At 44.2% G+C, this 25,092-nt stretch overlaps 2 protein-coding genes across 5 annotated transcripts in view; one reads left to right on the forward strand and one right to left on the reverse strand.

The window, feature by feature from the left end:
- On the forward strand, window positions 1–5,726 carry LOC108086557 (probable multidrug resistance-associated protein lethal(2)03659). The gene is made up of 6 exons (XM_017183507.1): window positions 1–187; window positions 517–747; window positions 843–2,753; window positions 3,223–3,689; window positions 3,747–4,704; window positions 5,251–5,726. Exons 1-6 carry the CDS (start codon window positions 108–110, stop codon window positions 5,573–5,575), a joined length of 3,972 nt encoding a protein of 1,323 aa, XP_017038996.1. The 5' UTR covers window positions 1–107; the 3' UTR covers window positions 5,576–5,726.
- The window catches only part of LOC108086558, a 24,671-nt gene continuing 5,196 nt past the window's right edge, over window positions 5,618–25,092 (reverse strand). For 2 of the 4 annotated variants that reach the window (XM_017183508.2, XM_017183509.2), the window contains exons 2-7: window positions 16,302–17,033; window positions 13,753–13,905; window positions 12,598–12,738; window positions 12,370–12,484; window positions 11,536–11,732; window positions 9,680–10,165 (exon numbers count right to left, since the gene is read on the reverse strand). In XM_017183508.2, coding sequence (XP_017038997.1) covers window positions 9,780–10,165; window positions 11,536–11,732; window positions 12,370–12,484; window positions 12,598–12,738; window positions 13,753–13,905; window positions 16,302–16,872 — 1,563 coding nt within the window. In that variant the 5' untranslated portion in view covers window positions 16,873–17,033 and the 3' untranslated portion in view covers window positions 9,680–9,779. Of the gene's footprint in view, window positions 8,365–9,679; window positions 10,166–11,535; window positions 11,733–12,369; window positions 12,485–12,597; window positions 12,739–13,752; window positions 13,906–16,301; window positions 17,034–25,092 lie in introns of those variants that run through there. The other 2 variants (XM_017183511.2, XM_017183510.2) reach the window with 2 other exon arrangements.

Genomic DNA, 25,092 nt, shown 5'->3' on the forward strand with positions numbered 1-25,092 from the left:
CGCACGCGAGTGTCTTGAATCGTGTCAAGGATCTAACATATGTGATATTTATTCGTGAGATTGCTGCACATACTCGAACTATATGTATCTGGTGGTTAAGTGTTTGTATGACAATGTGTGCGGTCCATGAGGAGCGCAAACCGAATCCGGTCACAAAGGCTAGCTTCCTTTCAAAATGGTTCTTTATGTGAGTGAAAAGTGAAGAGTGTTCCATCTCTGCGTATACGTAATATTTAAAGCGTATACGTAATGTTTCTATAATTGTGAACTTGTGAGAAGTTAACTGACCCCTCTTGAAGTCCTGCTGATAAGATACAGAGTTGTCCAGCTGACGGACTGCTCGCCCTGTGATTTATGGTCGGAGCACCTTGGCCGTCAATCGGAATTTACGGCGCGAGTGGATTCGTTTGATTCCTTTGAAGCGCGATAAAAGAATCCGCGACAGTCCGGCGACACCTGTCATGTCCGTCAATAACCCGCGCACCTGCTCTGTGCTCTTTCTCTCTATCCTTGCAGCTGGACGCGCGAGATTCTCGTGAAAGGATTACGCCGATGTCTGGATCCTGCCGATCTGTACGCACCCGAGCCAAGCTTAGAAAGCACCCACGTAACAGATTATCTGCTCAGGCACTGGGAGCAGGAGCTCAAACGATCGAAGCCGAATGTCCTGCGAATGATATTCAAGGCGTACGGCTGGAGTTTTGTGCCGGCGAGCATTGTGTACTCCATCATGGCCATCGCCATTCAGTAAGTATTAACGAATTGTGAAATGTTAATGTTTTTATAATTAACTGATGGTTAAATATTTCTGCGAGTAATTACATTTTAAATTTCATCTCCAGCACAACGCAACCTCTGATGCTGGGCGGCTTGGTTTCCTATTTCTCGGAGAGCTCTGGAAAAATCTCGAAGCACTCGGCTTATTTGTACGCCATGGGTGTGGTGCTCTGCTCCCTGTTCTCGGGACTGGTCTTCCACCCGTTCATGAAGTACCTGTTCCGAGTGGGTTCCCGCGTCCGGCTGGCCTGTGCCGGTCTCGTCTACCGGAAGTTCCTGCGCGTCTCGGTGGCTGCGGACTGCAGCGGCGTGAGTGGCTATGCCATATCCCTGATGGCCACCGACCTGCCGACCTTCAACGAGTCCTTCTACTGTTTCCACGAGCTGTGGCGCGGACCGCTGGAGGCCGCGGTCTTTGTCTACATTATTTACCAACTGATTGGATGGCCGGCGGTAGTGGGTTTGGGTACCATTGTGGCCTTTATACCGCTCCAAGCCTGGGCCGCCCGTGCCATAGCTCGTTACAAAAGGAATTCTGCGGATGTGGGCGACGAAAGGGTGAAGCTAATGAACGAAATCATCGCAGCCATGCAGCTTATTAAGATGTACGCCTGGGAGAAATCCTTCGCGAAGTTAATTGGCAAAGTGAGGAAGGAGGAAATGAAGTCCATAAAAGGTTCCACCTACATTTATGCTGGACTGCAATGTACTGGAATGATCTCCAAGTTGTCGCTCTTTGTTTCCTTGGTAACCTATGTCTTCACTGGTGACATAGTCACCTCCCAGAAGGTGTTTATAGTGTCCAGCTATTATGATCGCCTGAATGACTCTCTGCTGCACTCCTGGCCCTTGGCCATTAATATGTGGGTAGAGACCTTCGTGGTGGCCAATCGCGTGAAGGACTTCCTTTTCCAGAACGAAGATCCTGCAGACGGTGGTGCAAGCAATTTCATAGAGCCCGAGGACAATCCAAATCATGGCAACTTCCCAGGACGCACTCACAGGCCGAAAGCTGAAGATAAGAGCATTACGGTCCATAAATTGACTGCCAGCTGGGATCAGGCGAATCAGGAAAAGCGGCACCGGCATATCGAGGATGTGAGTTTCCAGGCCACGGATCAGCAGTTCGTGGGAATCGTAGGAACTGTGGGTGCTGGAAAGAGCACGCTGCTTCAAGTCATCCTGGGCGAGCTGGATATTATCAGTGGCAGTGTGGATCTCAATGGAGTGCTAAGCTATGCGCCGCAGGAACCCTGGTTACTTCGTGGCACACTCCGTGAGAATATCCTCTTTACGGAACCCTACGACGAGCAGCGATATCTGGAGGTCCTCCGGGTTTGTCATCTCGATGCGGATGTGGAACAGCTGCCTTCGGGTGACAGCACAAGAGTGGGCGAAGGTGGAGCCAGTCTGAGTGGCGGACAAAAGGCCCGAGTCAGTTTAGCACGAGCTGTCTACCGGAAGGCAGATATTTACCTTCTGGACGACCCGCTATCAGCCGTCGATTCCCATGTGAGCAAGGTGCTCCTCGACCGCTGTCTCAATGAGTTTCTGTCCAAGAAAATCCGTATTCTGGTCACCCATCGTGTTCAGTTGCTGCGACACGTGGATCACTTGGTCCTTCTAGAAGGGGGTCGCATCTCCATCCAGGGACAATATGATGCCCTCAAGAGACTAATTCGGTTCAGGATGTCGGCGGCCAATGATGTGGAGGTGGCCAAGTTGCGGGCCATGCGAACGGACAGTGTTTACGAGGAGCCGGAGCCAAGGAAATCGCTTTCCCACGAGGAGCACCTCGATCGAGACCAAATAGAGAAGCAGTTCAAGGAGCAGCAGCAAGTGGGATCCGTCAAACTGAGTACCTACAAGGAGTATTTCAGGGTTCTGGGTCACCCTTTAGTGGTGCTGCTAATCCTTCTCCTGTTCGTTGTGGCTCGGGTTTCGGAGGCCACCATGGATATATTTCTCTCCAAATGGTAAGTAATTCGTATAAAATATTTCCTATCATTTAATTTGACTTTGCTTACCTTCTGCTAGAATCTAAGGTAAATTCCCACAAAATTTAAAAGTCATTTGGGCTATTTAGGCTAAAGTGAGTAACCTCGAACAGGGATGATTCAGTTTGATTTATACTCGTAGATTGCGACACGATTAATAACACTGCCAATTGATAAAAAACATGTTCCAGTTGTTGATGGTAATAAATATTGCACGTATTTCCAGACAGATGGAGCAGATTTCACTATCACAAAGCCATATGTTATTTATGGTATTTTAGTTTAGTATTAGAAGGTCAAAAATGATTGTAACTAAAAAACTAATATCAATGGGAAGTGAAATTAGTAGAAATACCCAAGAGAATTTCGTGATTTAAGTAAGAAACGCACCATTTAAATTTTTACAAAATTCAAAAATATATTAATATTAAACTATTATTGATTGCAGGGCAACTTGGGAGGAGACGGAGCCCAATCAGCATGAACCGATTCCGGAATATCATAGGACTCGACTGCGCATGATGATCCTCTACACAGTCCTTATCCTGTGCACCCTCATCTTTTATGTCCTGCGTACCTTTGGATTCTTCACGATGACTCTGCGAATATCGCTCCGAATTCATGTTCAACTTTTTCAAGGCGTTATCCGCGCCTTCATGCATTTTTTCACCTTGGCTACCTCTGGCAGGATTTTAAACCGATTTTCCAGTGATATTCTGGCAATAGACGTGAATCTTCCCCAGGCGCTGATGGACTCCTTGGAGTTTGTCGTGAATGGGTTGGCTGTACTTGCGGTGGTCAGCACGGCCAATATTTGGCTTTTAATTCCGGCCATCGTGGTGGTGGCTTTACTGTACGGCTGCAGGTGTCTCTATATAGGAGCTAGTCGGAGTTTAAAGCGCATAGAAACTATATGTGAGTAGACCTCAGATACATTTTATTTAACCAAGTAGTAATGTAACTCCCTTTTAGCTCGGAGTCCCATTTATTCCCACACGAATGCCACTTTCAAGGGATTGGCTACCATCCGTGCTCTAAGTGGAACCAAATACATGGAGCGGGAGTTCCATCATTACCAGAACGAGAACACCTCCGCATTGTACCTCCATGTGAGCATCAATCGGGCCTTTGCCTTCTGGACGGACCTCATCTGCGTGCTGTACATCCTGGCGGTGACCTTCAGTTTCCTGCTCTTCGACAAGAGGCACAGGGGATACTACAGTGGCGATGTGGGTCTGGCCATCACGCAGTCCATGAAACTGGTGCTGATGTGCCAGGCGGGAATGCGGCAAACCGTCGAGCTGGAGAACATGATGACCAGCGTGGAGCGGGTGATGGAGTACGTGAATATACCCTCGGAACCCGCCTACGAAACGGATGAGTCGGTCAATCTGCCCAAGCATTGGCCCAGTGGTGGGCAGCTGGAATTCCGGGATCTGCGGTTGCGGTACAGCGATCACGGTCCGTATATCCTGAAAGGACTCAACTTCACGATACGCGGCGAGGAGAAGATCGGCATCGTGGGTCACACGGCTGCGGGGAAGTCCTCCATTGTCCAGGCTCTCTTTCGGTTGGCTCACATCGATGGGCACATCGCCATCGATGGCTTCGAGACATCCGAGCTGGGCCTGCACGATCTGAGGCGGAGAATCTCGATCATACCGCAGGATCCGGTGCTCTTCTCGGGCTCTCTCCGCTTCAACCTCGATCCCTTCGAGGAGAAGACGGACGAGGAACTCTGGCTGGCCCTGGAGGCCGTCAAGCTCAAGGAGTTCGTTTCGAATCTGAAGGACGGCATATGCTGTGTCCTCCACGACTGCGGGGCCAATTTTAGCATGGGCCAAAGGCAGCTGGTCTGCCTGGCCAGAGCTCTCTTGCGCCAGAACAAAATACTCATCATGGACGAGGCCACGGCCAACGTGGATCCCGAGTAAGTAACTCCATTCATAAAAAGTAGTCTACCAAGTGAAGCAGCAAATAAAGCAATTCTTAAAAATATAAACAAACAGTAAATACAAACAAAAAGCTAGTTCTAAAGTACGAACCGTAGAATTCTGGAACTTTAAATCAGCTGACTGACATTATAGGTTTAGGAAGACCACAAAACATTTGATTGATTCAATAAAACCCTAGGTCTGCATGGCTAAGAAAGATCAAAAAATGCGATGTCAAGAGTGACAGCAAAAAATCAAAAAGTATAATTTTCGCTTCAAAATCAGCTGATGTTGGTCATTATAATTTATCAATGAAAGTCGTCGCAGAATATATTTGAATTTTCCTTTCATCTTGACAGTTAAAAATGTTTTGTTGATTAATTTGGATTAATTCGCTTAAAATGTTTACAAAGCACTAAAAGGTTGGGCCCACAAAGATAATTAAATACTATTCTCGTACAATTCCACTCATAAATCAGAATGTAATGAAATGATTTTTCTGCTATTTTTAATCACAATTGTTTTACCCTCTTCACTTGCAGGACAGACAATCTCATCCAGGAGGCGATCCGCACCAAGTTCGCCCACTGCACCGTGCTGACCATCGCCCACCGGCTGCACACCGTGATGGACAACGACCGGGTGATGGTGGTCGACATGGGCCGGGTGGTGGAGCTGGGTCATCCGCACGAGCTGCTCCACAACCGGCACGGATACCTGCACCGATTCGTGGAGAAGACGGGCGTGGGCACCGCCCAGCACTTGAGGCACCTGGCGGAGCAGAGCTACCGGAAGAGGGTGCTGGGCAGGAAGTCGGAGGATCAGGGATCCGTGCTCGATGTGGGGTACAAGGGGACGACCCTGTGAAAGACTGGCGGGGTGGGGAAAATAAGAGGGCTTTCCGTTCCGTTAGGTATGGTAATATAGACTTTATTATAGTGAACTGATCTTTAAATATAGTTATATATGTATATACTTTATATGTACTTCATAATATACTCGTACTTAGTTGTTTCAACTCGATCGTTTGCCTTCTTGAATTTGAAAAAGCAATTATCTTGTTAAGGTTAAGTTACCATCGTCTATATTTTGCTACTCGTACTGTCTGGCTTTGATTCGCTCTCTATAACTACGATCCTTTCTAGGTTCCTTTTGGTTTCTTTGTAGTTACAAGTCACATGAAAAATCGAACTGTTGAACTCTATAAGTTGCTTCTCTTCTAGGCTTAAAGATTTAGGTTGTCTCTTCATTACTTTAGTTTTTTTTGTTTCTTTCTTTGTTGTTTCGTATGACTTAGATGTGCGATAATGGCATTTGATTCTAGATGTATAATATTAGCATTACAAGATTCGCTTCGTATATAAAATTTTTGTTTTCCTTTGGTAGAGTGTAAATGAATTTATCGCATTCGGTTTGGTAGCAGTTTTTCACGAAACTTTAATACAAGTTCATATAATAGTTGTATGTAGTTGTTGTGTATAATGTAAATATTAAAGTAAATAAAGCATATTCATGTATGTATATAATTGGTTTTAAAATATTCTCTTCTTATGCTCGTCATTGGTTTAGCTTATTTAAAATTCGCTTAAAGTCTGCCTTCAACAATATTTGATGTAAATAGAAAAATCAGTGATTCATTTATTTGTATTCTCATTTATAATTAGTTGTAATATACTCTAAATCTTTGGTGCTTAGATGTAAGTGTTTTGCGGTTGGTAAAAACAAAGTTAAACCTTGAAATTCTTCCCCAAATTCCAAAGCCTAAATTGTTTTATTGAATGCCCTTTAGAATTTAAATAAGTATCTAGATTTGGTTGTCCTAGAAATAAGATTGTTTGTTTGCTCATTTTGTTTTGAGAAAAATTCGATGCTTTAATAAAATGTTTTCGTTTTTTTTTTTTTTTTTTTAAGTTTTCTTGATGTTACTCTAATTGTAATTGTTTAGCTAGAAGTTCTCAAGCAACTTTAAGATTTTTTTCGCTCTACGTTTATTTGTATCTTGTATTCATTTGGTATTCTCACAGTTAAGCTTCTTTGATTGAGCACAAAAGCAAATGAGAATCGTCTGTTTTGGGGGCAACAACTAAACCTTATCAATATCGATTCTATTCCTACTATGGCTATAATCTGGAGATCTGCGGTCCGATCTGATAACGAATTCCGCATTGGACAGACCCGGAAATCTTCCCCTATTCCCGACTAGCCCAATACACAGTCCGAAAATCCGAAAATCAGTGCCGATCTGCGGTGTGCGGCGTGAGAAAAGCTGTCGAACCAAAAAATCAGCATAAAGTCTACCTTGTTCAGAACTAAAGTCAAACCATATGTCATTCAACTGGAAGTCAATTTAGATTTTGGACTCTTGGCGAGCTTGTATAATCATTATCCTTAATATCATGTTGTGAGTCTTCCCTAAAATTTGCTCAGCTAGTTGTTAAAAATATAGGTACTCCTTTTCAGTATCCCCTACATCCGAACCCGAATCGGTTCGAGAACGAAAAGTCAATACCAAAACGAGGATAATGTGAACGTGCGTGCTTCGCAATGAAACGCATATTTTGATTATAAAATATGGTCCCGAGGTTGTTAAATATTTCATCAACTTGGTTTCGTCATCGTTTCTGGGTAATAACATCCGTATTTGGGAGCTAGAGCGGCAATTGGATCTATAATATAAGTATAGATAAGGCGTTGTATCAGCGGTTTGCATTTGGTTACTGCCAATTAATCGCATCCTTGGCCACGATGCAGTGCCTCCAATGGCTGGCTATAGAACACTACGATTGAGATCATGCTCTAGGTTTCTTCTACGCTGTGTTTTAATCCTTAAAGCCTTTAACCCAAAGCTTAGTTATATAACTGCATTACAATATGTTATTTAAATTAATAAAGTTTTCCTCTTTCGGTTTTTCTTTTTCTTGTTTGCTTCTTCGTTTTTTTTTTTTTTGGTTGAAAAAAAGAGTAGTATGAATTTGTTATGCAAGGTTTTTTTCAATTATTTTTTACGGTGTAGTCGTACGTAAGTAATTCATTTAGCATTGTTCTGGGTGTATGTGTGTGTGTTTTATATGCTCTGTATTTATATAATAAGTATATAATTGGTTTGGTTAAAAAATTTCCATTAATTGCAAAAATTGTCTTTGTCAAAAAGAGTCGAACAATGGCCTTATGTGTGTTTGTTTGTTTGTTAGTTTTTTGTGTGTTGGTTGCCGGGGCCACGCCCCATTTGGGTGCGGGCCCGCCTTATTATCGCGTGCATATATCGTGACTATATATGTTTTTCGTAATTCGTGTCCAGTGTTCGTGTGTCAGAGAGTTAGCCAGTTAATCTTGCCTATGCCATTGTTGCTTCCTCGTACTTTGAATGGCGATCCTGCTCCGGAATCTGTAATCTGGAATCCCTTACTTCTCTCCCGGCTCGATGATCTCCACGGTAACGCTCTCGGCCACCGGATTCGTGGTGATGTTGGTGATCAGCGACTGATCTTGCGGCGACTGCGGCTGCTCCTTCGACTGGTGGCCGTGTGAGTGGTGCTGGCGATGGGCGGATCCGTGGCGCTCGTGGTGGACGACCTTGCCGGGAGCCACCGAGTTGCTGCGGTTGGAGCGCACCGAGGCGGCCGATGCATTGCTGCCATGCGACTCCGAATGGGATCCTGTGGGGAAGAATTTCAGCCGGAAAAGAGGGTTAAGTATCTGACGGATGAGGGTCTCAGCTACGCTCTACGGATAACCGACTGAAGGGAAGTTATCGTTGGCATCACAGGACAACAGCAATGTGGTCAACGGGAACTCGACATCTTGTGGATTGGCCCACTTTCAATTTCGAGTTCCTTTATCTACGTGGATGGTTCTATACATAGGTGGCGATCAAAGGAGTTATTATATAATATCTTGTCTATGGGAAACCTGTGTAACTAAGAACTATGAGGTAAATATTTGGGTTTACATTTAAGTTGTTTATAAATGTTAGTTCTTCAACACTTATAAACCACTCCTTGGATCGCTCACTGTAAGAGTTATAAATTATATATCTTAACAAAGCCAGTTAAGAAAACTATCGATAGTTAGCCGTGCTGGAAAGGAAAGAAACTCAAGCGGAAACGGAACTCAAAAGGGATGCTGCAATGGATCAGAGTAGGTTAGAAAGAGAAAGGGTTTCGATGAGGTTTTATCTGTACGAGTATCTACGATCGTTTATTTTTGTATCTGTTGTGAATCGTGTCTGCATCTGAGTCTGTATTTGTATCTTTGGGTGTTTTCTAAGGAGCTTAGCAGCAGTGGTGGAAGTTGGAGTAGTAGTAGTACATATAGGTTTACCGCAACTCTGGACTACAGCTTAACACTAGGGTAACGACAACACTTCGAGCCAACAAGAACAACAACGAGAACAACCACTACGGGTACACTGGGGAAAAACGTTCTGAAATCAGGTATATGTTAGGCAAGTTGAAATTATGAGTAAAACCCGAAACTAATCTTTTTTAACCCATTTTTTCGATTTTTCTAATGACTCTCCAAAAGATGACCCAAAACTGAAGTTCCTGATACCATAACTTTGTCAAATTTAATCCGATTCCAAAGTGGCATACCTTTTAACTTTTCTAATGGAATCCCTAAACGATCTGCGTTAAAATTTTTCATTTTAGTGATGGTCGATTTCTTGACCCCTATTCATGTCAGATTTTTCTAATTTTCTGATGAATTTCCAAGAAGTAAATAATTGTTTAAAACAATATTTTAAAAAATAATAAATGTTTTTGCTTAACATAATCTCTGATTTCAGCTGGAGTTATTTCCCCGCGTGCACGGATACGAGTACAACTGCTGGGACACAACTTTCGCTAGACAAGACATCAACTTTACGAGTACGAATACACTACGCAGACTGTCAACGAATGGGGAGGGGCTTTTTTTTAGGGGTAGTGGTGGGTGGGTGGTGGTTTGCTTTCAGGTCTGCCTACCTCTTTGGACCCTGATATGGATGCGTTTGTTTCTAGCGTTTGAGTGTGATACGTTTACGGACATGTACAGATAGGCTCGCTTGCGAGTCTATCGGGTGATCTGGGCTCTAGAACTTGTTGGTCCGGCCACAGGCTGGTGCCGCCCCCGCGGAAGACACATAGGTGGTGGTCGTGGTGGTGGCGTTGGTGGCGCTACATGTGGCTGCTGTGATGGCGGTGCTGGTGGCGCTCGCCGGCGGTGGCTGGTGGCCCGCCGAGGGCGGTGGCGTGGGCGTTGGCGAGGGCGTGGCCGAGGCAGCGTACGTTGCGGTGGCATGGGCGGCCGTCATTGTGCTGTGGGCCGTGGTCGTTGGCACGTAGGGCAGAAAGTGGCTATGGACCAGGTTGTGCTGGCTGGCGGCACTCGGATGCTCCAGCAGCCGGGAGCAGGTGGACACATCGCTCACCCGCGAGTCGCTCGACCGCGTATTGCTCTTCGAGCGGATCATACGTCCTTTATTTTTGTTGGGTGGTTGGGTTTCGTTTTTTGTGTGTTTTCAGTTTCGGTTTCGGTTTGTTTCGTGTTTGTTTATTTGTTTGTTGGTTTGTTTGTTTTTTGGGGGGGAATGAGCGGTTGGATACGTTTAATATTTCGCCTTTAGCTGGGCACGCGACATCGAGTCAGTGGGTTCATCGGGTGGGTGGCTTATTTAAGTGGGGTCGCAAAACTCAAACAAGAATATAAATAACCCAAAAAAGGTAATTTCAAACAACTGTCCGCTGGGCTTAGCACACCAACAATTATCACCGTAATGGCGTTGAGTAAAACGGTTCTTTACCTGTCAGTCAAATTGATTGAGCCCCCCGAAGAGTTGTTGTTCCTGTTTCGCCAGCTTTTGGCCAGCGGTCCGTCGTCGAAATAATAAGGTGGAATAAGGTGGCGAATATGGCCAGATACTGGTTACTATTTCGCCCAGCACATTAGTTTTCAGTCACAATAAAATTTAAAAGAGTACCAAAGTAAATTGGTCACAGGTGCTCCAGAAGCTTTTACCAATCATCAGTCCGGCGACAAATTTACCAATTAAAAATAAAAGCTGCATTTTTTTGGATCGTTTAAAAAAGCATACAAACTGACTTTTGGGAGTAACAAAATATGAATTTGAAATTATTTGTATGTTAGGTAATGGAATATATTTTTTTTTATTTATCTCAACTCTTAACAAAGCAAAATGCTGAATCGAAAAGCAGGCCCAAAACTATACCATACCATTCCAAGCTGTTTAAACTAACTAATCATGCTGAAACAGATTCAAGTCTGAGGATCTTTCATAATAAAAATTTATCAGTTTCCTTCAAACAAGCTCCTTTAAACCTATACGCTTCTAAAGGAATTTTATTCTATTTTATTTCTTCTATTCTGTTGAATTTAAATATCCTCAAACTATTTAATTGTCTGTTACTGTACCCCTTTGATGACTAGATAAACCTTTTTATTATATCGAATATCATGGGAGCTTGGCCTGGTAGCCCCTTCAATCCCATCACGTTTTTCGGGTATATCCACACCCACCTCAACTGACTTTAGTTTACTTGGGTGATTTGGTAGGTTTCTTGTTTGGTGACTGACTGATCAATTGGCTGACTGGCTGACTGATTGATTGACTGGATAAGTATTCGGGGGGTTTCTCTTTCTGTTCGTATAGTTTTTGGCTGTAAAAAGAAAGTTCGGCAAGTTGTCGAGACGAAAAACAAGGGAGACAAACGCAAAAACGGGAAGTAGAAATGTACGTAAGTAAAAACGATAACCGAAAATGCAATCGCGGCGGACTTGAGGAGACTTGACGAGGTTGACCATCGACCGGGGGGGCATGGAATACAAACCTGTCTTACCTAGCGACGGGTTGGGGGAGTGGGGCCTCAGCGAGGCCATGCTGGGCTGCCGGGATGGAGCGCGCACCGACATCCTGGATCCCCGGCGCTCCTGGCCGTGGAGCAGCTTGCTGTCCCGCAGAAGGGAGACGTTCATCAGACGCGGATTCGGCGTATTGAAGATGGTCCGGTTCTCACGCCAGCGAGCCCTGCAATTTACGACGGAGAATTAGTCACATTTCATGGCTCCCTGGATCATTATCCGGTTTATGCGGGTGAGCAAGCGGGTGGATGGATGGTGGGTTGGCTGGTTCGGGGAGACGAATCGGGGGCCATGGTTACTTCGATGTAATGCCAATTAATGCAGAAATGCTGTTTATTAGACTGGAAATTAATTGGTGCTCGAATTATGTGTAGCTTGCCAACCACAAATTAATGAAGCCCCATCAAAGCATCGACAGCCCAATTGACCCAGTTTATTGACAAGCCAACGGATGAGCTGGCTGAAGCCAAGATTAAGGGGTTTCCTTTGCACCGTGGCTCAGCTACACAGATTTCTTTTCTATATAATTTGATGCGCTAATTAAATGTTCCGGGAAGAGTCAGCTTGAAATATTATACTGATTGGGTTATGGGAAATCTAAATGCTTCGTTAGTTAAAATATAATAACATGCTCTCAATCGATCCGGATACAAAACATCGAAATCCATTATGCGTGCACTCAAGCGATATACAATATCCTAAATGGTTTGTGTGTGGCTGTTAACCTAGATTTAATGCTTAAACTATTTGCGTAGGTGTGGGGTGTTGGGGCGATGGAGATGTTTGCATTGCAATTTACTCACTGGCTAAACAATCGCAGGACGACACAAATAATAATAAACATCAATGCCATTCCTACCAGCACGCCAATCATGGCCGGATCGATGTAGGTCTCGGGTCCCCTCTTGTCCTGGCGCCCTGCAAACAGCCAAGTGGCAAACAACATGGAAACAGAACAGAAAACAGTTAACAGTTAACCATAAGCAGTGCCGGCTTAACTACTCCACTTGCTCCTCGACCACCGCACTGACCTTTGCACTCCACGGATCCGTCCTTGGCCCAAATGGGCGACATCTCGAACCGGCAGATGCAGCGCCCGTCTCGGCATTCCGTCTGGAAGTATCGCATCTCGCACTGCTCGTTGAAGAAACAGGACTCGTTCACGGCGGCCTCTGTGTGGCAGGATTGCAGGATAAGAGGTGGAAAGGCGGAAAGAAAATACCAAATGAAATCTGTTGACTTGGCAAGTGGCAGAGATTTATACACGTAACAATAACCCAGAGAATTTACTTCTAAAAGCAAATGTAATAAATCTTGATATTAGATAGATTAACTACTGTTACATGAAATTAAATATTTTTATCAGATAAATACACCATTCTGAGTTTTTACCAAATATTTTTATCAATTTAGAGGACCTGTTCTATTATTATTATTTTCAATTTCACCACCACATTTTTTTGTCAGTGCCATTAAAAGAAGCAACAAAGTGCTGTTGGCCCTATCAGGGAAAATATTTCTCGGCTGTCTCGCCTGTTTGCGGATTGATTTAATGGCTGATTGAAGTGCGATATGGCCGGGGCGGATTGACTCTCCGCTGGTTTGTCCACTCGTCTGACAAATATTATCGTGGAACAACTGCGGCGACTCTGAGACCCGGAGACACTGCACCGGTTATAGGGGATTTAGGCCGCGATGCGAGAGGCAGATACTTGGCCAGATGGCAGGACACCTGACTGACTAACTGACAGACTGACAGACCGGCTGTCAGCCGTGTCGATGATCAATGGCCCGGAGATTTTCGGCCAGCAGGAGTTTCAGTTGAGTCACGCCCATAAAAATAGACATTCGCCTGTCAGCGGACTGATGTCCGATCCCCAGCCATAAATTCGCCTTCGGAATGTCCCCCCGATTTGATTTTAATTTACGGCAGCGCGGGAATATCTATTATAATCACGTCAAATGTGCATTAGTTGCAATTTCCACCCTCCTGCTGCTGCGGCTGCCAAGATTCTATTTTAATTTACAGAATTTCCGCCAGCGCCTCGCAATCAAGACAATCAAGCTGGGGGGATTTCACTTTGCTGCCAGTGCAGCTTTCCTTCTTCTGACTCGCTTTTAATGAAAACTTGGCAGGCTGACAGGCCAGCAGGTTAGAGGAAAGGGGTGCCAGGCAATGGCCTTACCTTTGCCACATTTGTCAATGTGATTGGTGACGGGCAGATCCTCGGTGCACTGGCAGGACTTCTTCTTCGGATCGCAGATGGAGCCGGGGAAGCCGCATTCCAGGGTATTCTCACACTTGTCCCCGAACTTCTTCTGCCCACGGCTGGCATAATCTGTCGAAAAAAGGAATAAAGTATTAGGGATAGGGGATAAGGATAACCAACATGTTGGTTACGTCAGCGTGACTAATCCCAGGCGTAAAATTTGTAATGAAACCGCCGACGAACTTTCGATTCGCCACTGTGCATATCAATAAAAAATAAAACCTGGCAACAAACTTTCTGCGAAATGTTTTCGAAATCCCCCAACGACTTGGGGGCAGATTAAAATGTAAATTCTTTAGCTGCCTTCGAGGTGTTTGTGTGTGCTCGTTTTCGGTTTTTTTTTTACATTTTTGTTATTATTTTTTCTTTTTTTCTTTGCTTTTCAGTCGTGTGAATGTGGGATGTGTGTGTGTGTGTGGTTCTCCCCGAGCATACTTCGGTGCACTCGAGCTGGCCCGGCTACGAATCCTTCATTAACTTTGAATGGAATGAAAACACTCGAGTCGGCTGTGAGTTGCGTTTGCGGCCCTTCACATCTTAATTAAGCTCTTGGGAGCAACTCTCCGGCTTGGGGATTCCCCGCCCGGCGATGTGTGTGCGAAATCTCAGCCAAGGGTTGAGCCTCCGCATTTCCACCTCTAATTCTGTTGATACTCCGACCGTAATTACCGGCGCCCCAACAGCCAAAGCCACCGAATCCGAAGCTAAAGCCATAGTCAGAGCCAAAGCCAAGACCAAGACCAAAACCGCGACCATAAAGCAGCGGATGCGCCGACATTTAAGCCAACGGAAGCGAAAAGACAAAACAAAATGGCTGCTCATGCACAAACGGGTGCGCCATTTTCCAGCTCATGCCCATGTGCGAGTATTAGTGCTTTGCTTGCTTCATGTGGGGCGAGGTCTGCGTTATTTGCCTGCGGTTTATTTTTAAATGCACCGCCCGGCTATGAATAGGCTTCTAGTTCTGCGAGCTTCGAGGTTCAGCGAGAAATGAATGCTAATGCGAATAATGGGGGCGCCGACCAAGTGCTAGACTGCCAGATACCCAACCATAAATAGTTCGAGTGCAGTTTGAGTGAACTAAAGGCATCTGTCCAACTAAATTAAAGAAGGAAATACAAATTAATTAAATCAAATTTGATTAACAACATAAAAGGGGAAGAAACAGATAGAGAAAGTATAATGATTGAACATTAAACGGCTTTCGAGTTATTCAATTTTTACCGTATTAAACTTTAATGCCCGCTTTGGGTACTTTCAGGTATTTGTATATTTGTTTCATGAAGGTCCTGAACCTGGCGAACGGACCCTTCGTTATCCCATCTGCGGCCATTACTTATGCATCGAGAGCGGACCCACATCAATCGACCCCGTCGCACCCTCGACATCCTGCAATCGGCAAAGAGGAAACCCAGCTGGCGCAGCTTTGCTTACGTTTTTTCCCCAGATGAGTTTTATTTGGTTTTGGCTTCCGTGCCACTGCAGCAGTGAGGAAATTCTGTGAAAGTGTTGACAAAGTGGCTGCCTGGGGGCCCTGCCGCTGTGTGGACCATGTCCGTGAACCGAGGTCGACCTTTGATAGCCTTACCAAAAAGCGATTACCCAATGGCCATATTTCAACCGGCAGAGGAAGGGCCTAAAATCTGACTACAAATTGCACATGTCAGGCGAGTTGAGGGCCCCACATTAAACAGCAAGAGCTGCAACAGAGCCGGCATTTATAATTAACCGAACTGGGCCGAGCCATTAAAGCCAACTTTGCTTATTTCGGCACCATCATTAGGCCTTCTCGACGTTCTCCAAAAAAAAAAAAGCCATGCGAGTACATGGAAAACTTTTCACATTCCGACTAGAACACACTGCAGACAGGCCATTTAAGTTTGGGATGAGCAAACTACTCTAACTCGAAGAGGGATGAGTACGAATCACGAAACCGAGCACAGTGGCTTAAAAGCTTTCAGCAAATGGGATTACAAGAAGGCAAAGAAATTGCATAAAGAATTTTTGTACGGCAGAGGAAAATGTCTTAGGAGATGCTGCCTCCATGGAGGGTAAGTTTAAAAAATACATATTTGGACATGAACTCAGTTCAAGGTAAAAGCAAATAATTTGACAAATTTTTTCAAGGTAAAAGTTTGAGATAACAATTTTTTAAAGCTTGTTTTTCTTGCTTATATCTCCTTAAAAGAGACACAGAATAATTAAGTGAAGAGTTTCTTTATGGGCAATAAATGACGCATTTATATGGCTCTTGGAATTTAATGTGACTGCAGAGCTTATGCAATTGCAATGGAATCGCCGCCAGCGAAGTGAACAAAAGACTGTCACGACAGCCGCATATACGAGTATGACACCTAGCTGACGCCATTGCGGTCTGGTTCCATTCATAAATAGGAATAAGCCTGCTGTAATCTCGCTGCCTGATGCAGCATTCTTATCTGGGCCACAGACCATGGACTACTTACCGAACTCGGGCGTTGTCGTCTCCGGACCCGCGCTAAAGGCATTCACGGCAAAGAAATTATCGCCGTCATCGCCGAGCGTCAACGGCGGCAGCAGGGCAATAACGGAAACAAGGCACAGGACCAGGCCGTTAAGGCGCTCCCATCCCATCGCCCCGCCGCCCATCCTTCCGCTCATCTGCTTCATCGGAAGTCGAAGGCCAAGGCTCTTCCGCTGATGCCCCACGTTGGGCGCCATTAATAGTGGCCTGGTATGCTGCGTTCGCTGGGTGGCTACCAGTTTGCCTTTTACCCCAGTTGCTTCTGTGGCTGCGATTGCTGTTATTCTGGCTGGAACACCCTCTGGGCTGAGGACCAAGTTGGCTTGGCAATTGTTGCTGCTACTGCTGCTGCTGCTGCGGTTGGTGGTCAAACACTCGGCGTCTGTGGCCTCGTCGTCCTCGTCAGCTGGCTGCTGCTGCTGCTGATGCTGCGTCTCACATCGTTCGCGGGTGTCGCGCCTCAGGGGCTGGCGGCCCTTGAACGTGGCAGCTCCTTGACGGGGCCGGGGCTCTAGAGCCCCATCTAATCTCATATTATTCGATCGTCGTCGTGCTCCTCATCCATGCTGCTCCGACTATATCAATTTGCACACTATTGCTTGCTTTTGCGCTTTGGCTTCCCTTGTTTCCCTTTGGTTCCTTCGGTGGCGTTCGGTAGCTCGCCCTCGTTTCCGGTTCACATCAAAGTCTGTCACTGCAAGAAGAAACGGAAGGGAAAATGGTTTTTGGGTTAGTTTTCGGCCTGCGGGGGATTCGGATTCAATCAGGGGGACAAAAGCCGGGCTAATCACTTTGCGGCGTGTGAAATTACAAACCGTTGTTGAAACAATTTCCGAAAGTGCCACCAAAAGTCTGTAACTGAAACCAAAATTGACACATAGTTGCTGCCACGCCCATTTGCCCATTTGGGCCAGAACCGAAAGTGTCACAGTTGTGGGCGGTGGCGTTTTTGGCCTTTTGACACTGCACACCAAATTGAGTGACGGCCAATTTGTGTGTCTATGACAGTTAATTGGATTAGGCGCACCCACAGACACCGCCGGACGGATGTTGACGTTCAAAAGCCATTGTGTAACCAAAAATATTGCAGCGCTTAATTAAAATCCATTTTCCATTATTTTATTTAATTGCATGACAATGATTTGTGTGTCACGGGTGACCAGGACACGACCAAACGATAAATAAATCATGGATTCTAGAACATGCAACGCATGTTGGCCAAAAACGATGCTTGTTTAGTCAGCGATTATGGGCCGTGTCGGGCTTAGTGGCCAAATAGTGGCACGCATCTGCATATCTGGTTGAAACATGCACTCCAGGCTGACTGAATAAGGCAGAGCTTTTCAACGTTAATTAGAATCAAGTTAAGAGTAATCCTTGAATTAATTTAAATGCAGTGCTTTGGGTTCTCGTGATGATTATTTGGCTTGACAGGCTTCAAGTGTAAAACACAAACTTTCAGACTTCTTAACTACTATTAAAGTGCAGTCTGGGCAAACAAACGTTTAAACTTGCGACTGAAACCACAAAATGCCCCAAATACACACGGCTACCGAACATTTATAACCGCAAAATTCTCTTGAAGCTTGTCTGCTTTTGAGGCCTTAAAATGTCCACACATCTATTTATAAAGATTTGTCAAAAGAATGCCAACCGCAAGTATTTTTAGAAATTTGTCTACGTACAAATAGTCCTTGACAGGAAAGGTCTATTGTCTTGGGCCATTTATATATATAGTGTAGGTAGCTCATATTCTTGTATGAGGGATCAGGGTTATGGCGGAGGTAGCTCTTTGTTTTATTAAAGATAGGAAAGTATGTCATGAGCTTACAGACTTACGGTTTACTGAATAAAAAGTGAAACTTTTCTAAGCCTCATGGTTTATTTCTGGGATCAAATCCAGCTAAAATTGAAAACCCAGAACCCACAAAAAATGTATGAAAATGTCCGCAGTTCTATTTATAAAGATTTGCCAAAAATGAAGGGCTAATCGCAACTGTTTATGAAAACAAACCCACATAAGAGCAGTCCTTGACAGGGAAAATCCTTTGTTTTTGGGCCTTGGTTACAAGCCAAATGAGCCAGCTTTGGTGCTGATTTGAGAATAAATGTTTTCGGGCACCCGAGAGAGACGTTGCCAGGATTTTTTAGGCAGGCAGACTGTGGAAATCCCTATCCGCTTGTAATTTATGCTTATTTTCAAATAATATGTAGCACAAACTCATCGGCTTAAGACCGTTTTTGGTGTTGGTTTGGGGGATTCTGTTACGATTACGATTACGGATATATATGTCCTGCGAGGAGAAGCTCGTAAACTCGTGGCGCACTGGGGCGCAAATTATGAACGGAAGACATGTTGCATACTCGTATATATATATATGCACATATGTTACGCCTCCGATCCCCATACCAAAGCCCCAAGAAACGTTTTTCGTTTTTCATAAATTCATGCGTTGTCAATTGGACGATGAGTATTCATTACGTAGCGTATACGCAATATATTCCATGTGACTGCCTTCAGTCCTCGGAGCTGTGGGAAAAAGGGGGGAACTTGGGGGGTTTAAGCGGATGACAAAAGAGGATTGGGGCACCGCCATGGCGATGCTGATGGGACAAATGCCTGACACATGAAAGGCAGCCACGAACAAGGAAATTACAACCATAACACCAGCCACAACAGCATCTGCGGCAACGGATGTTGGGCCTCCTCTGCGGATACAGTGAAGGTTCCCACATCGAGCACCGTAATCCTGGTGAGTTTATCTGCCAACAAGAGCACAAGTTCAATTCGCTCACTAATTACTAATTACTGGAGTAATGAAATCAGAGTAAAGTTCATTTCATGGCACTTCTTTGTTCATTCGCCTTCTTTGTTCGGCGGTCGTTGGTCGGTGGCAATCACACAAAGTTCACTGTACTCTTGATATTTACAAAGTTGGTTAACTCACAAACTAACTTAGAAAGTAATTAAATATTTCTCGCTAATAAAAGATTTGATTTGATATTTAAGAGGCAGCTTATTGACATGGTGTATAATATTCAAGGACTTCTTAAAAGGAATTTTAAGAATTTTGCAAAATAACATTTAAGCGTAAAACTTTAAGTAATGTTTTAACTTTTTAAAGTTTATGAACCGTAGCTATTTTTTTTTTTGGTTTTATTTTTGTGAAGTACAGGTTTTTATCTTATCGCTTCTTCCGCATACTTCATAAATAGTTTAGCATGCAGCTTTATTTTTCAGGTTTTTTTTTCCAATAAAAGGGAATTTACTGTATCACGTGTGGCGTGTTTGTTTTGCCGTCGGCCCTACCAAATATTTTCACATACGGCAACGTGTCGTATACGCAACGCCGACGAGCTAACCCTAATCAGGCCAAGATCGTGCTAATTAACATGACACAAGCATAAATCATAAAGCAGCCAGCGGGATGAACCATCCACCATCAACAGGATGTGATGCCACTGGTCCAATAAATATTTGGGGCCAGGAATAGCCATTGTTTTAGCATAAGCCTCAAGGACACGCGCTTAGGGGTGTAAAAATAAGAAAATAAAACTGCAAACAGTCGCAAAGAGCCAATTCAGAAATTCGTGCAATAAATTCAGCAAACAATGGCTAAGGACACACATGTGCCGGCGCCCTCGTGTGTAAGTGTGTGTATATTGCGTGTGTGTGTGTGCGTGTGCTCGAGTATTTGCAGTAACAACAATGCATGGCCAAACATGGCTAAGCCAAACAATGGGCTTCTCCACATGGAAAAGCCGGCGGAACGAAGGCAAATAGCGCCGGTCCAAGTGGGCCTGAGCTCCACAGACGCCGCCAAAACGGAACGCACTCTGGCTAAGCGCCAGCCGGATAGATACTCGAATCAGATACAGATACAGATATAAACCCCGATACGGATACAGGGGAACTTCTTTAAGTAGGATTAAAAAAAAAGAGAAAGAAATTTAGCCAAAAAATGGAATATAAAGAAGGTTTTCGATTACTTTTCATGTAGTTTGCATTGAAATACCGAAAAGTTTTGAAAAACTAAAGTTGGAAAAAAAACAGCATATATTTGTGTTATAGAAGACCAACTGTACTCGGTGCATGCTAAACTTTATTGATTGCTGATGGGAATATCTAAGAGCAGAATCTAAAGAGCAGAGCCAAAATGCAGCGCGTTTCGCATATTTTAAGCGGCCCTCCATCGATTGAGGCCAGAATCTTTGCGAATGCGTGCCATTACAGCAATTATTTGCCAAGATTTATACGCTCGGAACAAATGGCTTGGCATTTGGCACACAACCACAGCCACAGACACCAAGAGACAAGAGGCAGTCAGTGAGTCGAACAAAGGACGAAGACGGATAACCGCACCATTGCTCTTGGCCAGCACGAATGACACCCACACAATGGCGCCTGAATATGTCATTTAATGGTCCACCAAGATTGAGCCAAACTAATAGAATCTGCTCTCATTTTATTTCGTTTGAAGAAAGCACACTCGCAAACCGAAAATAATCCAGCTTGCGGCTACGATTCAACGATTAAATCAATATTTCAATGTCCAAAATGAAGTCGAATCGATTTAGTACAATGAGTTCTTCTTGGTGAAATCCCACAGATTAAATACAAAGCATTCGTTTTGCTAATGCCCAAGGCTTCCATCATTAATTTACTTTCCAACACCAAAATGATTCCTTTCTTCTTTTGTTTTGTCTGCGAATTTATGTTTTTCTACCACTGAAATGTAATGATTGGAAATAAAATATATTTTTTCCGAATTTTTCTTCCAACTATAGTTGCTTTGTTTGACCTCAAATTAAAACCAGCCCAATCTTAAGCCTCAATAATTGAATCAATGCTCTACCTTCCAAAGAGACCTCAATTTTAGCCCGGTGATTGAATTGGAATTTTCAGAATTAATTAAACCGAGTCAAATATGAAAATATGAGGCTGAAGGGAAAAATGCTGAGAGCAATAAATTTGCTAATTGGATTGCCCTCAGCTCTTGCAAATTTCAGTGTGGCAAATTGAATGCCTTTCGGTCCCACGGGGAAGCGCTCTGAATTTTCTGGCGAAAATTAAACCCAAATGAAATGGGCGATTGAGCAATCAGTGGGCGAGAACATCGATTCGAGTCGATTACAGGTCATTGGATGCCATTCCTTTGTACCGGTCTCCAAGTGTCGATGCATTTCCGTGGCCACACGCTCCACGAATCCGACCCTCGAGGCCCACTTTCCCTCAGAGGTGGAGTAATGAAATTGAAAATAAACTTTAATTGCGCCAAGTCCTTAAACAAGCGCCCTCAGTGAGCAGTTATTACTGCTAAAAAGTTGTTTTGTTCATATACATTTTAAATTAGTTCGCACGCTCCTGTGTTCTGTCTAATAAAATTACCAGCAGCGACAAAAAGTGGATGTGCTCGTATATAAATAAAAAATTCGCTAGTTAATTTGTGACTCATTCCGTTACACTTTCCACTTCCCACGTAAAATCCGATCCATTTACCTTCATTTACTTGGCGGCCGAGTGTGAGTAATGCTTATCGCATTCATGGCTAAATTACGTTACATTTAGTTTTATATTTCAAATGGTGGTGGTAGCAGTGTGTGTGTGTGTGTGTGTGTGAATAACGTATATTAAAACTCAATTAAATATCGCATGTTGTCAAATGGCCCATCGCAGTGTGCAGCAAACAAAAACGAAAGCTCGGAAAATTCCTGGCTGCTGTTGCTCCACTGCGCCTCATTATGAATTAATTTAGGTTCGCATTTCATTTCGGACGGACGGCAAAGGCGGTAAAGGCCCGGATTACTAAGTGGATATACGAATTCCAGGGCAAATATGAATGAATTATGATCGCTGGAACGGGGCGAAACTGTTGAACTTCGAGGCGGATTTTAGCAGACGCAGGTGGATGGAGACTTCGCAGGACTTGGCTCTACTGGAGGCGCCCTGGTTCCCTTTTCGGTTGCCATGTGAAGGGCAATAAATAAAATGGCGAAAAATGCGAAATACAATAAAGTATTGCCAGCAACCAAACAAACAAAGGTTACAACGAAACACTGAGGGCAAAAAGGTAAGCAAAGGTAAATGGTCATAATAGATGTAACTTTGGGGTTTCTTAGGTTTTTCTTATTTGAAAGTGTCCCAAAAAAATAATCAAAAGAAAAGCATACTCTTTTGAATTTCTGAGAGAACCCTTTGTTGATTCTAATTAATTTTATAATTACTCCATTATTTCTGCAAGTGTACTGTGACGACGACGACGACAACAGCAAGGCGACTGGCGAGCGGAAATGGCGTGAGTTGTACACGTTGTGGGGGGCGTGAGCAGGGGGTTTCCCCCACTCCTTGCCCCTACTCCACTTCATCCTTCGGCGTTCCGCCCCCCAAAAGCAAACGCATTGAATCAAAGGAAATCACGAAACATGGCGTGGCAAGCGGCGGTTCCTGCACACTGCCTCTATGCCGATGCCGATGGCGATGCCACAGAGAAAAGGGTGGCTGGCCTGGAAACTTCTGTGCCGCCCCACCGCCCAATTAGCCCCACCAGCGGCAGCAGCGAGGGTCGTGTCTTAAATACCGAAAAGCTGAATAAAGCGATGTATGCCGTCGAAGATTTGCAGCTTGTCTTGCCAAGCGGATGTATGTCCCATGCCCTTTGATAATAAATAAACTCGGGCCTTTGTCGTCGGCGGCGCTTGCCTTTTGCCATTGTGCATTTCCGTTTCCGCTTGCAAGGAGGAGGGAAGTGGGAGGGATGGGCTGAAATGTGCAAAGGAAGTTGGGGGCGAGTTCAATGTAAACGGATTTCCATCGAGTTGCCATTGCAATTGATTCCAGCTACTCGCAGTTGGCAGTCGATGGGCAACTTTTAACCTTTGCCGCCTGACACATTATAAATAAATGGTTTGACTTTGCGCTTGCAGCTGTCATATATATACATATTCCGCTGTGCAAATGCCACATAACAATTGTGTGCAATATCATCCATACGCCCTGTTACCCCGTTACTGCATATCACCCATACGACCGGTGTGCAGTGAGCCAAAGGCCTGAAACGAATTCGAGCCCGGTTAATGAGCTCCTAATGCACGCAACGAGGCGTTCAGAGGGTCGATTTAACGAAAATCAGATATGTCAGCATGTCACACACCATGGCAATACACTTTCCGATTCATCTGGCGCCTTTTGTCGGTGGCAAATTCAAGGGGGAAATGAGCGGATATCACTCGGTGTTCGATCTAGTGTGGCCCAGTTCTATTCTGGCGCTGATTTGCGGGGGCAATTTTAATGCAATTTTCCGAACAAAGGAAATTTCAGCCATTAAATTCGCTTGCCATGCAAAAAGCCATCAACAATGCATCCGAAGTTGCATTCGGAATCGCAGTGCAATTCCCAATCCAAAACTCGGTGCACTTTGCTCGTGTCGAGCTAACGAAAAATGTAGCAGGTTTAACCACGTTATAGTCAACCGGACAGGCTGATGGCTGAAGTCAAGGCTGGGCTTTAAATCCTATAATACCCCTTGAATACGCAATCAATTTGAGTTTCTTCTGTAAGTTATACTGCTTGCAAGCGATTACTTTTACTGCTCGAATAACTTATAGTTTTATGTACTTTTGAATAAGAAGAGAACGTTTGCTTTTATCACTTGAAGGCATTCCAAAGAGCTCAGCTTTTTTAAACAAGATTACTTTGGTTGTTTTTTCATTTTTAATAGGAATATACGAATATACTTGTGCTCTCAGTCTTTGCTTTCATATTATTTTTTAAAAAGCAAACTTTTTGATAACCACAATTGCAACGTAATACGTTTTATCCATTATAAAAAAAAAAAAAACTAAAACTACACCATAATTCTCGGTATACCCAATAATACCCATTGATATCAGACCTCGACATGCTTTTTGCCGTTGCTCGCCGGATGCGAATGCGGATGTGGCTGCGCCGGGATGGCGTTTCCAGAAATCGCATAAAAGTGCTGCAATATTTAACCTCTGCGTCGTGGGCAGGACACGTGCGAAAAGAGGTGCCTGTGCATACGGCCCACCCACCCACTTTGCTAATGCGATTTGCCCGGCTTAGGCGTTGGGGATCCAAGAGCTCGGGAATCCATTTGGGGGAGCGTGAAGTGGCGCTAAGCGGCGGCTGTTAGCCGGCCATTTGGCCATCGGTCATTTTAATTGCGCATAAAATGCCCGGAACGCACACTCAATTGATCACGCACGTAAAATATGTTTTATATGCGTACTATAAATAGAATAGAAAAACAGTAAAATATTTTAGCTCATTTGTAATACAAATAAATGTTGATAACAATTCCCTTAGTCACCATTAATGTTTTCTTTGGTAAGACTTCTTTCTCTAAAACTACCTGTTTATTTTATTGTGAAATAAATTATTCATTTTATGTGTAAATGATTTTCCAAGTGTATCCCTCTTTAATCGAGACTCTAACAGTCGGGAGTGATAGACTGGCATATGCACTTGCCATGACATGGTTAATGTGACAACGACTGTTTGCACAGTTTGCTTAATATTCCACACGTGCACAACCCTCACACACATACACACGTACTTAGATTTATACATATATATTGTACACATGTACTGGGGTCATAATGAGGGGCACTTGGCGATGTTAGGAGTTCAGCTGCCACTCGACTCCTTGACTGGTCTGTGTGTCATCAGCAAAACGGGGCCAGTCGACCGACCGCTGGCAATTGTATTATTTATCCTGGAGGTGAGACATGCA

This window comes from Drosophila ficusphila, unplaced genomic scaffold, assembly GCF_018152265.1.
Source record: "Drosophila ficusphila isolate 14025-0441.05 unplaced genomic scaffold, ASM1815226v1 contig_791, whole genome shotgun sequence".
NCBI classification, from domain to species: Eukaryota; Metazoa; Arthropoda; class Insecta; order Diptera; family Drosophilidae; genus Drosophila; species Drosophila ficusphila.